This window comes from Myxocyprinus asiaticus, chromosome 10 (assembly GCF_019703515.2).
Source record: "Myxocyprinus asiaticus isolate MX2 ecotype Aquarium Trade chromosome 10, UBuf_Myxa_2, whole genome shotgun sequence".
Taxonomy (NCBI): Eukaryota; Metazoa; Chordata; class Actinopteri; order Cypriniformes; family Catostomidae; genus Myxocyprinus; species Myxocyprinus asiaticus.
In genome coordinates, this window is record NC_059353.1 from 23083327 (window position 1) to 23098461 (window position 15135).

The window sequence follows — 15135 nt, forward strand, 5'->3', positions numbered from 1 at the left end:
ACAAAGAATACACTAATTATTACTGTTTCACTTGAGTCAAAATCCTTAGGTTGTGCATGCAGTTCATCCACTATATTTGGCCTCTTTGGAAATCTCTTAGTTGCATTATGTTGCTTTGAAAAATTGTGAAAGTGCTGACACATACTGCTGTTTCTTTATCACAATTGTGATTTAGTTACTCCAAAAAGTCAAACTTCATCATGTGGAGTTCATTATTTGTCCATACCCTGTAACTTCTCAGCTGTAGCATTTAACATTTCATGACTTCTCAATAAGCCTTTAAAAACTCAAATGTCCATATCATGCTGTGGGAAACTCTTTATAAGTCACACATTCTGAAAGCCTTTGCTTGATTCAACGTTTGGCGAAAAGTGGTGCCTAGGGAAAAAAAAGTCACATTTTGGTCCGAATCACGTATGTTCTGACCAAGAAATAAAAGAATGAAATAATGTGAGGGTTTATTACAGTTATCAGATGTTTATGAAACATTGACTTTAATAAGGCCAAATTCAATTATTATTATAAATGAAGCATGATTAAATTTGACCCTTTGTAACAGACCCCGGCTCCAGCTTCGAGTTGTAAGGTGGGCAAAGTGACAGTCGTGGTGGGGGTGAGGGGAGAGAGTTGTGGGGCGAAGGTTAATGAGGCTTTTGTAAAGTGTAATGTGGGCCAAGTCACAATGGGTGTGTGGAGCTGGGCCTGCTTTGTAAACAACAACAGTTAAAATTAATGTTTAATTTTTCCATTAAACTATATCAATAAAAACTAAGTGCTTATGTTTTAACAAGTTTAAAGTTTGTGACCAAACAGCAATAGTATTTTTTAGATTAAGATTTATTTTCATGCCAAATCTTGACCACTGATTAAGTAGTGATGAAGACACTTAAATATAAAAACAGTTCCAGCATGCTTTGATGTAATATCAGGATGATTAATTTATTTTTGGGATAAAGTAGTATAAGATGACAGTGGAATATAGACACAGACAATATATAACAACACTGGTTCATGTCAGTATAAACAACCTCAAATATTTACACACCAAGCAGATTTAGACTATATTTACATGTCTCCAATAACCCACGTGCACATGCACAAATGCATACAAATGCACATGTTCTGTTGTTTTGTTTTTTAAACCATCAGTTTTCCATGTCACTACATGATGTCCTTGAATTTTTCCAAAGGAAAGTGGTATCAGAATTCTGATCGGTCATTGGTTAAGATATGTTTCCTTGGAAAACTATGCGGAGCTCTGAACGTTCTTCACAAACACACAGTTCTTGGTTCAGGTTCCGGACTGATCACACCCTCACAGTTCCTTTCTGCTGACGGTGCTAAGAATTCTCAAGATACCACTGGAGTCATGTCCCACAGCTGCATGCAAGCACAAAACCATTGAAATCTCATTTCCAGACACTTTATCAAACATTTGTGTGTGAATAGTACTGACCTTGATGACTTTGTCAGTCCCAGAGGTGAGCAGCCAGCCCCTGGTTGGTTCATACTGTATATGTACGATGCTGTGCTTACTATCATGGAATGTTGCTGTGGGGGCCCGTCTAAACAAAAAAAGTTTGATTCTATGTCATCTAGAATCATAAGAAGTAATTTATAATTCTCACAACACTGATGACAATTAAAGTCCGACTTACTCCTCATCGGTAATGGAGTCATGACAGCTGTCACAAACCCGCACCTCAAACTCAAATCCCATGAGAGGAATAGTGGAACGCTTAGAAGAGCACTTTCCACACACGGCTTGGCCACACTTCCTACAGTGATGCTGGAAGAAAGAACCAAACATGCTGCTTCATACAGTATACTGAAAATTCTGTAATTATTTACTCACCCTCGTGTGGTTCCAAACCTGTATGCTATTATTTGTAATAAAAATACAAAAGTTTTGAAAGAATCATTAACTAGGACTTGCCAAACAATTCCTATTGAACTCCATACGACTATTGCCGAATATTCACAATAAATTTGCGATGATTTTGCTGACGATATAAAATTAAACAATATCATGAATATCGTGATTATTTTAATGCACTTTTTTATTTGGCCATTACGTTTCACAAAGAGGGCATCGGTAGACTTGTTTTACAATCCTTCAGCGCTGCACAATCAAAATGACATCAAAATGGTGATATGTTCAAATGCCATTATCAAAGATAAACATGGGCTGTGTTTCAGGATAAAGGGGTGACACACTCTTCGGTGTTCGCGCAGGGCTTTTGGGCTGGTGTTTTTGCACTTTTAGAGCAAATCACATGCATTGTGAAAGAAATGACTAACTGTAAAACTACTTCAGGTTAAAGCATTCGTGCAATTCCAAACATTAGTAACCCGCTACAAGTTATTTTACAAATCTACAAACGCGGCACAGTATAACAGAAAAGGAGGAGATGACAGCGTTTCACCAGATGCAGAAGATTGTAAACGGTTAAATACACACTGCACTTTCAGTGTCAAAATATAAGCTCAGAAATGGACAGAAGTATATTACTTCTATTGTACTTCTATTTCAAATTTAATCCTGAAAATTATAATTCAGTATTATATTATAATGATAACTTCACTGGGTAAAGTGTTACCATACTTTATGCCGTATTTAACTGGGTTTCAAAAAATAAGTAGTTTTTTCACACCTTGTTCCTTCACAAAAAATGTTTTACTAAAAATATATGAAGGTAAATAATGCTTTTTATTAAGCTACTATGTTTAATTGTATATATAATATACATATAAAGGTGCATTTTAATGAAAATGATTAAATATCACTCTCCCTTGTGATTTTTGTTTTGTCGTTTTTTTGTTGTTGTTTTTGTGATAAAACTGGTGGAAACATGCCTTCATTATTTTAAAATACATTTTTATTCAATGCCTTTAAAATACTGAATCTACTTGGCTACAAAGGCTGTTTGGATGAAATTATGTTTCCTCTGATTTAGAAAAAACAACAACTTTTGAGCCATTTGAAAGCAAATGTAATTATTGAGTCTAGAGATATACTTTTGTAGCAATATTGCCCAGCCCTATGCCCTATATTTATATTACATGTGAAAAATAATTCCATTTTTGTGTCAATGATGTTGATGTGGCATTTTTGAATCTGGACAAGCTTTGGCAAAGGTAAAGATTATGCATTTTGGTCTGTTCTTCACAAAATCTATCATTTGGCTTCAGAAAACATGGAATATAGACCAAGAGTCGCATGGTGCTTTTTTGTCCTTTTAAGAGCTTGACAGCCCCTGGTCATTTTCCCAGTAACTATCCTTCAAAACCTTTGTGTTCCATGGAAAAAATTGTTTAAAATAAAAATAAACAGTATCAGAGATGTACTGTGTACTGTATGTACTGTGAACTACCTGCCGCAGGCCAATTTTTTTAAAGTCCCACATCTGTTTGAAGTTCCAGAAGAACGGCTGTTCACACTTCTGACACGAGTCACTGTCTAGCCACTCGGGGGTCTGAGACAGAGAATATGAAATCATTTAAATAAAACACATACTGTACAATATGTAACTAACATAATTAGGTATACCCTGTTGAGTGGAACTCTCCCTTTTTGTCCTAGATGCTTCATTCTCTCTATATCCTTCCACTTTCAGTGAGTTTTCTCTCACCTCCTGTCGTGTGACGTCCATGTTCCAGATAACTATTCCTCCATCTAAGCCACAGGAAATGAGCTGACGAGTGTGAGGAGCATAACACAAACCCTGCACTTTATCACTTCATCAGACACACACACACACACACACACACACACACACACACACACACACACACATTAGAACACAACAAGCATGTTTTGTTTTTCATTTTTCATATTTTATATATATTCATGATATTACTCCAGCAATTTCCTACTTGTGTCCCTGCAGTTCGATGGCTGTGCCTTTTCGGCCCCCGATGTCCCACATGATGATTGAATGATCAGAACTTCCAGAAAATAAAACCCTTTGAACGGGATCCCAACACAGAGCAGTAACATTGCCTGCAAACATAAACATACACAGGGGCAATATTAAAAGATTCAATATGATTTTTCCTTATGCTTTTAATTATTCTGTGACTGTCTGTTTAACAATAACATTTTGCAGGGCCCATTTCTATGAGCTTAAGTAATGGAATACTGGAATAAATGGGGCACGTACTGTTTTTGATTAAAGATTACGAGGGCATATCTTTTTTTTTTTTTTTAAATAATGATGTGCAGGGATAAATTGTTATAATAAACACGGCAACATTCCATTAAAAAAAAAGAAAGAAAAAAAGGTCAATTTTGATTTCATGACAACTTTAAGTAATGGTGTTTTTCATATTCTGTTCATGTTAAAAAAAATTGTGACAAATAAGCCAGTCTGTTTATATGTAACTTTACGCTGTCCACAGATAAACAGCTTTTAGTCTGAGTTAAACAGTATGTCTATTGTATTCTATTCATTCATTAATGTCAGCAGGTGCCTTCTGTGGTTATTATTTCTGATATTTGAAACACTCTTTGTTATGCAAAATTATCCGGTTCACTGACTGAATGTTTTTACTTCGATGAAACGTCATTTTGAGGGAATGTGAGTTGCGTTTGTCAGCAGCTAGAGTTTGTTAACACAATACTGTCACAATAGACAGAATATTTTGCATAAAATCCTTAATGATGGCAAAATAATCTATAAAGGCAAAATACTCTGAATAGGCAACTTTAAAACGCTATGTCTCGATAACTGATGTTTAATGTTTGTGTGTAAGTATATGTGTTGTGGTGTGCAACATGTTTGATCAGCAGACATATTTTTTTACATGGTAATATTATCTCCAAAATAGGAAAAAAAATCTGGTTAATATTTATTGACTTTAAAATCAGTAACGACAGAAATTTAAAGGTCAGTGTAATGTGAATCCTTTTAACAAATGACCAAACAAATGTAAGACAAATGTTTGGAAATTAAGTTTTATAATGTTACTAAAATATATATATATATATTTTGTACAAATTTGAAGTCTTTTTTGTGATTAATGTAATTTTATTGCAATTAAAATATTGAAATGGTGATATAATGTAAATTATTAAATAAATTATTATTAAAGTTCAAATTTGGGTTGTCTGGGGGAGACTGGTTTTGAGATATGATGGGGGTCCAGTACTCAAAAAAGGTAGAGAACCACTGACCTTGGGCACCACCAGCTAGGTGGGTGCCAATAAGGGCAGTCTCAATAGGGATGTCGACTAGGGCACCAAAATGGTCAGAAACTGCACTGGATTATGAGGATGTCCTTGAAGCTACTCTCCATATTTAAGAGGTAAATTTTGGTTTTATTATTACTTTGGCACAGTGTATTATATTGTGTGTGTGGATTTGTAATGAGTTTATCTTGATCATGTGCAGTTTGTGTGAGTAAGCACCTGTGTGGCCTTTAAAGGTGGTGACCAAGCTGCAGTTGTCCTGCTCCAGCTTTAGGATTGTTACTTGACCGGAATGATCTCCAACAAAAGCATGTCTGGTTTCCACATCAAATCTTACACAGAGATCGTGAAGGAACCCAACCAAGTCCTTATCATCTCCTGAATCACTTTTATCCACACAATTTCAGAGCATTTACAAATATATTACCCATACCCCTCTATTTCAAAAAGCATTTAACTATTTATATTACATGTGTAATAAAATAGTAAACTACAGTACAAACACTTAATAGTTAACTATTTGTGGTTTTGTTTTCATGATTTCAGTTACGAGAGCAAATTATTTAAAGAATCGTATTCCTTATGATGAAGGCAAGTCTTTTGAATTCTATCAAAACTGACTTCCGTCATGGCTCTCTACTTTACTGACAAGATATAGAGCAATCTGTAAACATTTAGTACGATCTGAAATGTGTGAGAGGTTTTAGGTTGAAGTAGGCCACTCCGATCACTTGGCTGTAGCATATGAATGGATACTGGAGTCCAGACACCCATGCTGTGGTTCTGTATGAGCCCAGCTGCTGTCCACTCTCTGAGCAGTGCCACGTAAAGCTCTTGTCCTGACCTGTGCTTAGAACCCACTCCATCTCTAAGACAAACAACACCACAGTCACACCACCCTGATGAGCTAAACACAAACAAAAGAAAAAAATACAATGAGTGAAGGGGGGGATCAAATTACCAGCATAAACACAGCATCTCACCATATGTTTTCAAGAAGGTTAGCTAGTTGCATCACATTCATGACCATAATGGAACAACTAATAATATAGTTGTTTTGCACCTATATTGTACTTTTCTGTATTTTATATGACCTTCTATAACATAACTATTAAATGAGTAGCCATCTACTGTTATTTGATTGCTGTTATGTAAATGGAACTTTCTGAATCATCTGTTTGTTCTAGAATAACCATTCAATGAAAACCAGAAATAAACTGCCAATACAGGGTTACTTTCACTTAAAGGGTTAGTTCACTCAAAAATGACACTTCTTTCATCATTTACTCACCCTCATGCCATGCCAGATGTGCATGACTTTCTTTCTTCTGCAGAACATAAACAAAGATTTTTAGAAGAACAGCTCAGCTCTGTAGGTCCATACAATGCAAGTGAATGGGCTCCTTTAAAGACGTTTTAAGATGCATCCTTTGATGCTATCTGCATCATTGAGAGCTGTTTGAAGTGCATTTGGACTGCAAACTGCATCTTCTTCCTCTCGTGGTGCAGCAGCTCTGGTTAAAACGGATCAGTTTAATATGATCTCATGTTAAACAGGTCAGATTAATCCGTGAGTGCTCGATGATTAAGAAAACAATAATTAATTTTTTATGATAACTATTTTATTTCAGTTCGTTTTTCAATAACCGTTGTTAGTTAAGTTTTAGTTTTTCATTTACTTTGCAATATTTATTTTATTTCAGTTTATGAAACAATTTAAACAAATAGTTTTCATATTAGTTTACAAAAATAAACCTAGGCACAATCATGATTTAAAGCTCGATTACACTTCCTAGTGCTTGACGCATGCACAGAGTGCTAGAGGGCATTAGAAAGTGTAATTGAGCTTGAAATCATGATCGCCAAGAAGACTGCAGATGTCACGGTGTACAGTGAAAAAGGAGTTCTGTTCCGTTCTCACCCAATACCAACTGGATCACTTCAGAAGACATGGATTAAACCACTGGAGTTTTATGGATTACTTTTATGCAGCATTTATGTGCTTTTTGAAGCTTCAAAATTTTGGTCACCATTCGCTTGCATTGTATGGACCTACAGAGCTGAAATATTCTTCTAAAAATCTTTGTTTGTGTTCTGGAGAAGAAAGAAAGTCATACACATCTAAGACTGCATGAGGGTGAGTAAATAATGAGAGAATTTTCTATGAACTATGCCTTTAATCAATAAGAAAGGTCTGCTTTTAAAATATTTTTCATATCATCCTTTCTAAAAATGTGGAAGAATATTGTTAAATTGATGATGGTGTTGATAAATAAGATGATTATCGACATGGTGAAAGATACCTAAAAAACTACTAACAGAAATGACAGAAAAATATAAAAATCATGTGACTAAACTCCTCACTGATTATGCTTTTCTGTAAATATTACATAAAGCCACATCTTATGTAAAGATTTTATCTTAAATCTCAAATCAGAGGGACAGAAAGTGATGCTTTCACATGTTCATATGATGTAAGTTTAGCACTTACCTTAAACTAAACATGCAGTTAAAGGTGCACTCAGTGATTTTTTTACTAATAGCTAAACCTTTTAAACAAAAAGAAATGGTAACAGTAGAATAGTATTTCTGAAAAATATGTTTAAAGTGATGTACACACAAATACGAAGACTCGAGAAATCAGTCTTTATTCTTGCTGGACAGACATTCATGAGTACTGACATGCTGAGATCATATGACTGCCCAAATATTAGGGCTACTCACTTTATCTCAATAATCCCTTGTAATTGGATGCTTTCACTTGCAGTATAAATGAATCATGGCTGAATGAGCATAGCGCATTTCTACAATGGCATCTGTACCTTAGAACTTATGTTCTAGCGCCGCTAGGTGTCAGTGCATCATAAACACAAATATTACAGAGGGCACCTTTAAGAAAACAAACTTCATGCATGCGTGACAGTCTGACACTAGATTTGTGACTCACCCTGATATGTTCGTGCAGGAGTCATCTTGTTATAGTCCTCTGACAGGACAAACTCCTAGAAAGAGAAGAAACGCACCCATACACACAGAGAAAAAACAAAGGGGGAAACATAAGTGTAGCTCAGTCTTTGTATATTAGAACCGGCTATTGACATATTATTAGGTACTAGATAGAAAAGAGTTGTGTGTAAGACTATAACAGCAGTTCAGTTTAAGCTGCAGTTAGCAATAATGTTTAATCAGCATACCGACACAACGCCATTATCCATCCCAACAGATATCCTCCTTGTCTCTGGGTTGAAGGACATACATGAACATGGAGCTACAACATAAGAAAGACAAACTTTGAGTATGAGTATCTCTCCCAACATAATATATGCTGCAGGCATTCAACCGTACACATTGACACATGCCCTCTTCTGGGAGCCAGTGACTTCTAGTCATAGTCTGCAATAGTTAACTAGAGAGCAAGCAAATGACATAATTACTGAGAAATGAAACTGATGAATGTTGGATTCTGTCTGAACATGAACACAAGAAGACGTTTATGCCCAGACTCATTGCATGCCCCATTATGCTTAGACAAGAATTAGGCCTAACTGTTCTGGCTCTCAGAAATCAGCAGCATGTTGGAAAGTGGACTCACCAGACATTGTGTGATAGACGCTGGGCCAGTACTGACCGCTGTCCCTCTTCAACCACACACGGATTGTCCTAAAAAAAAAAAAAAAATGATAATCTTAACTATGTAGTTATTTCGCTTTTTGACCTAAACAGGGTACAATACAGTGCACAAATCAGCATTACAGATGACGGCTGAGAATACAAGCTGTCAATACGTACGTAGGCTTTAAATAAGAAAATGTTCACTCATCCACTGAAACAGGCATATCACAAGATTGATTTTGGGATTAAAGTAATGTTCTGGGTTCAATACAAGTTAAGAGCAATCGACAGCATTTGTTGCATAATGTTGATTACCACAAAAATGTATTACGACTAGTCTGTCCTTTTCTTTTAAAAAAAAGAAGCAAAAATCAAAGTTACAGTGAGGCACTTACAATGGAAGTGAATGGGGCCAATTCTGGAGGGTTTAAAGGCAGAAATGTGAAGCTTAATTATAATTTATAATTATAATTATAATTTTATAAAAAGCACTTACAATAATTTGTTTGATAAAACTCATGTACTATTTGAGCTGTAAAGTTGTTTATTTAAATAGTCATTTTTACAGTTGTTTTAGGGTTTGTTGACATTTCATCGTCATTGCTAGGAAGTTTTAAAACTAGCTATAACTTTACACAGATGCGGTTAGTAAGCGATTTTATCACACTAAAATCATATTTAAATACGTACTGTTTATGTCTTGTGGCTTTACTTTTGAAACTGTGAGTATTTTAATGTTAAAAAATTGGCCCCATTCACTTCCATTGTAAGTGCCACACTGTAACCCCGATTTTTGCTTTTTTTTAAAGAAAAGGAGGGGCAAACCAAAATATTTTTTTGTGGTAATCAATATTATGCCACAAATGCTGTCCATTGAGCTTAACTTTTATTGAACCTGGAATATTCCTTCAAGATTCAATAAAAAAATCATTCAAATGAGGACCACGATTAATTGGAAAAACTGTGTCTGTGTGTGATTGTCTGGGGAGTTGGCAAAAATATAAAGGCTGCTTGGCTTGGACAAGTGAAAACCGTTCATGAGGACAGAAGGGAAATCTAGACATGAATTAGAAGTGGCTGATCTTCAGGGCTAGTCTGCAGCTGCGTAAGACAGAAAAAGTATTTTGAACTGGCAGTCAATGTAGAGACTTGATCGGAGGTGTGCCATGAGAATTTATTGAGATAAAAAAAGAAACAAAAAAGTGTGATAACTATTTCGCCATATTTGTCAACTTCATTTGTATTCCAGCTTAATTATGAGGTCACTGACTAATCAGAAGCACTATTTATTTTTTTACATATTCAAATAGCAGTAAATACAAATTATGACAACATCTTACTTTAGATCTTGCATCCTGTCATCCCATCCCTGATCAACCTATATTATTCCTGATCAATATATCTATATTTCTTTTCAAATAATATACACAAGCATAACTAACCAGCCGCCTTGAACATCCCACAAACCCATTTATAAAAGCAGGCATGCAAACTAATATTACAATGTGAGAGGAAACATGAGTTCTCGCACTGGCTTGCTTTTTACGGAAGTAGGGTCTGACATTAACGGTGAACTCGGTGGCTCATATTAGTTTTACTTGCTTGCAAAGCCAATCATAAGACATGCATTACTCTGTGCTGTGAACTCAATGCAGCTTTAATCTGAGCACTGAATCCGACTGTAACGTAGACCGGATGTGATTTGATGAGTAGGAAAATAAATGCACAGCACGGCGTTGTATGTTTTTGCATTGAATGGAAATGGGGGCGGATACAGCGGAGAAGCTCGCTGTTTTTTTTTTTTTTTTGTTTGTTTGGTTTTTTTTTTTTGGAGCGGAACCGCAGGCAAATGCTCGGAATACTTTACAGTAAGTTCAGTAATACATGCACACGATGTTCCTCGAGATCAGCGGCTTAAGGGGCCGTTCAGACCGAACATGTTGGTGCGCTAAAAAAAACACACAGCTAGACGCAGTGCAACGCATTTAACAGAACGCAGCGGTCTAGAGACGCGTTTTAACAGCTGAAGTTCTTAACTCGGCGTCTAAAAAATGCTGAATTAACATTGAAATGCGGCGCAACGGTAAACAACGTCAGTCCAGCGCATGTTTAGATAGAAAAACAATTGAAAATGGCGGTAACGGACGCAAAACGCATTCGGTGTGAACGGCCCCTAGGGCAGCCGTGTTTGCATGTTGAAAGCGTATTATTACCTTCCATTTGCGCACCAAAATGTGATAATTACTACTGGATATACTTTGGACATTTTACAAGTCCTACAAACAAACATCGATTACTCAACCAGCTGAATATATAGTTTTCTGGTGAAAGAGAAAATAAGCATATTGCATTATTCATTGTTACTGACATTTAATTATTATTATTATTATTATTTCAAAAGTTATTTGTTAATATTTCAGTACCGGTTACACAATTATTGTATTTATGTGATGCTCTCGAATATTAGTACATATAATATAAATGGTGGGTTAACCTGTCTTGAGATACGCTGATAACCCCGTCCTCTTTGGGAATGATCACAGCCGTGTTCACCACATCTTGGAAACCCTCGATTTTGCTCAACAGGACGGGCTTTCGTGTCTGCGGACGGGGTTGAATCTCTGCCGCCATGCTGCTGTTGTTTCTCCGTCACCTGAATTCTCTCTCGGCAGCATAACACGCGCTCTGCAGGTCGATTATTAAACCAACAACACGGTGAACGGCAGCAGTCAGTCAGTCAAGGATGCTGCTAGTCAGCTGATCACCCCTCGCAATCAGTCAACCGCTTTACATTGATACGCGATCTTTATGTCATGTTCGGTACAGAGAGACGTGTATTCGCACGACCTTGTCTGTGTAATCAGACGATCCGACTTCTGAATGAATCACATATGTTTGCGTTTGCGATGTGCAGTGTTGACCTCAACGAATACCATATTTCTAGAACCGAAAGTTGAGGGTCATTTCTTTCTTTTTTCCATTTCATGAAAAGTTTTAACATTTTTACATGGTTCATTGCACCAAATCTGGGACAATGCTTTGGCAGCCGTGTGGGCTTTGTTTGAAATTATTATTATTATTATTATTATTATTATTATTATAGATAAGTCCAGTGTATTTCTTTTCAGCCCTTTTTTTTTTTCATTAATTCAGTCCTAGTCAAAACAGTCTGTTTATTCTATTTATAGTTTAGCCTTATCATGTACCAACACTGGCACAAAACTATTGCAGCCAACATGTTCTCACAACTCTGCAACACACTTAAAGTGTCCCATTTTTTAAATCAGTTTTGTTTTATACAGATTAAATCTTAAATATCCTTCACATTGTGTCACACAAATTATTCACTATTTTTACTTTTAAAAGTAAAGTGTCCAATCAGTGTGCACTTCAGAATCTTGCCGGATGTTAGTATTTCTCTCAAAATGTTTATGAATACAGAGATTTCTGACAGCTTACACAACTGACATACTGCTTTTGACATACTATATAGTAGGGAAGTATGCATATTTAGACGCAACCTTTTCTTTATTGAAAAGATTCATGCCACATGTTTGTCCTTTGCTACAGATGCAGTTTGTTCATGTCTGATATTGTTTATTGTGAATCTGTTCTTCTTGTGAAATTAAAAATATTTCCAGGTTGTTGTTTTGTTTGTTTTGTTTTTTACCAATGAACATGGCATTTCTGTTATATAGCTCTCTGTACAGCAAAGCAGGTTATGTATTGATTGACTAGTTATAATTTGTATAAAATGAAATGTGGTGATCCTAGATTTAGCACTAAATACTTTTCCTATACACTGCAATGGACTTGTTTGCTTTAGTAATATATATATGTATATATATATATATATATATATATATATATATATATATATATATATATATATATATATATATATATAGTTGTGCTCAAACGTTTACATACCCTTGGAGAATTGGTAATATATGTACCATTTTTAAAGAAAACATGAGTGAGCAGGCAAAACACATTTCTTTTATTTCTTATGGGATTCATATTCAACTGTAGGTTATAACAGAATGGCACAATCATAAAACAAAATATGGCAACAAAGAAAAAAATGAAATGATCCCTGTTCAAAAGTCTGCATACCCTTAGTTCTTAATACTGTGTATTGCCCCCTTTAGCATCAATGACAGTGTGCAGTCTTTTGTAATAGTTGTCTATGAGGCCCCAAATTCTTGCAGGTGGTATAGCTGCCCATTTGTCTTGGCAAAATGCCTCCAGGTCATGCAAAGTCTTCGGTCATCTTGCATGAATCACACGTTTGAGATCTCCCCAGAGTGGCTCGATGATATTAAGGTCAGGAGACTGTGATGGCCACTCCAGAACCTTCACCTTTTTCTGCTGAAACCACTGGAGGGTCAACTTGGCCTTGTGCTTAGGGTCACTGTCGTGCTGGAAAGTCCAAGAGCCTCCCATGCGCAGCTTTCGTGCACAAGAATGCAAATTGTCTGCCAGTATTTTCTGATAACATGCTGCATTCAACTTGCCATCAATTTTCACAAGATTCCCCGTGCCTTTAGAGCTCACACACCCCCAAAACATCAGTGAGCCACCACCATGCTTCACACTGGGGATGGTATTCTTTTCACTATAGGCCTTGTTGACCCCTCTCTAAACATAGTGCTTATGGTTGTGACCATAAAGCTTTATTTTGGTCTCATCACTCCAAATTACAGTGTGCCAGAAGCTGTGAGGCATGTCAAGGTGTTGTCGGGCATATTGTAACCAGGATTTTTTGTGGCATTGGCGCAGTAAAGGCTTCTTTCTGGCAACTTGACCATGCAGCTCATTTTTGTTCAAGTATCGTCGTATTGTGCTCCTTGAAACAAACACACCATCTTTTTCCAGAGCAGCCTGTATTTCTCCTGAGGTTACCTGTGGGTTTTTCTTTGTATCCCAAACAATTCTTCTGGCAGTTGTGGCTGAAATCTTTCTTGGTCTACCTGACCTTGGCTTGGTATCAAGAGATCCCCAAATTTTCCACTTCTTAATAAGTGATTGAACAGTACTGACTGGCATTTTCAAGGCTTTGGATATATTGTTATATCCTTTTCCATCTTTATAAAGTTCCATTACCTTGTTATGCAGGTCTTTTGACAGTTCTTTTCTGCTCCCCATGGCTCAGTATCTAGCCTGCTCAGTGTATCCACGTGAGAGCTAACAAACTCATTGACTATTTATACACAGACACTAATTGCAATTTAAAAAGCCGCAGGTGTGGGAAATTAAACTTTAATTGCCATTTAAACCTGTGTGTGTCACCTTGTGTGTCTGTAACAAGGCCAAACATTCAAGGGTATGTAAACTTTTGATCAGGGCCATTTGGGTGATATCTGTTACCCTTATGATTTAAAAAGGAGCCAAACAACTCTATGATAATAAATGGCTTCATATGATCACTATCCTTAAATAAAAGACCATTTTTTTGCATGATCAGTCATATTTTCAAAATCAATGCCAAAATTTCACAATTTCTGCCAGGGTATGCAAAATTTTGAGCACAACTGTATATATTACTAAAGACTGAGTGTTGGTATATGGTCAGTTATATCCAGAAAAGGCGACAAACACATTCCCATAGCTTGTAAAAATGAAGAATAAATATAAATACTTTAGTTTTGTATGAAAATTAATAATTTGAAAAAATCTTAAAATGACAATACAAATTGCAATAACTTATAAGCCTACAATAACTGCATAAAATACTTATAGGTCATTTATACAGGGTGGTACTAGGATGTAATCTTTGAGAGGGCATTTTGACCTTTTGGGTGGGCAATATGTTCTCTCTTTGTCTGATTGGGGGGAAGGGGGGTGTAGTCCCCTTTAGTTGTTTCGCCATCCCCCTAGCCCCCCTTTAGACCGGGTCATAAGTTCATATAAAAAATACAACATTTGGAGCATTGCTAAACAGGTTGGCCTTCATATTACATACTGTAAGAGATAGGCCTATAGCTCATATTTTTAATGCCATACAAAGGCAAATAAACAAAACACATGTCAATAAACGTTAGGACAGGAATCAGCGCATACGTCCATAAAGTAATAACATGTCACAACAATTTAATACTTGTACGAGCTACTCCACACACTTTCCATGGCTAATTCACAATCATATACGCATGCTCCTGTTTTTTTTTATTTTATTTTTTTTATGATATGCTAATCATCTATTTTCAAGTGCCAATAAGATGAGGCGTTTTGACGCATTGTACTCGGGCAGCGCTTGGGAGGCGGAGTCAAGTGCTCAGCGAAGAATAAAACCACTGCAGCCCGCGAGCAACCTTTAGTGAGAGAAGAAT

At 36.2% G+C, this 15135-nt stretch overlaps 1 protein-coding gene across 1 annotated transcript; it reads right to left on the reverse strand.

Annotated features, from left to right (window-relative positions):
- Nucleotides 1-819: 819 nt before the first annotated feature.
- wdfy2 (WD repeat and FYVE domain containing 2) lies at nt 820-11665 on the reverse strand. Its single transcript, XM_051709171.1, has 12 exons — nt 11298-11665; nt 8784-8851; nt 8386-8459; nt 8139-8193; nt 5948-6098; nt 5411-5523; nt 3877-4003; nt 3633-3738; nt 3375-3476; nt 1659-1789; nt 1457-1565; nt 820-1380 (listed from the first exon to the last, which is right to left on the reverse strand). The coding sequence occupies exons 1-12, from the start codon at nt 11432-11434 to the stop codon at nt 1351-1353; spliced, it is 1203 nt and encodes a 400-aa protein (XP_051565131.1). The 5' UTR covers nt 11435-11665; the 3' UTR covers nt 820-1350.
- Between the last annotated feature and the right edge of the window lie 3470 nt (nt 11666-15135).

Coding starts and splice junctions, on each gene's coding strand:
- wdfy2 (XM_051709171.1), bottom strand. CDS start 11,434: ATGGCGGCAGAGATTCAACCCCGTCCGCAGACACGAAAGCCCGTCCTG. Junction 1,566..1,658: donor GACTCCATTACCGATGAGGA/GTAAGTCGGACT, acceptor TTTTTTGTTTAG/ACGGGCCCCCACAGCAACAT. Junction 1,381..1,456: donor GGACTGACAAAGTCATCAAG/GTCAGTACTATT, acceptor GCTTGCATGCAG/CTGTGGGACATGACTCCAGT.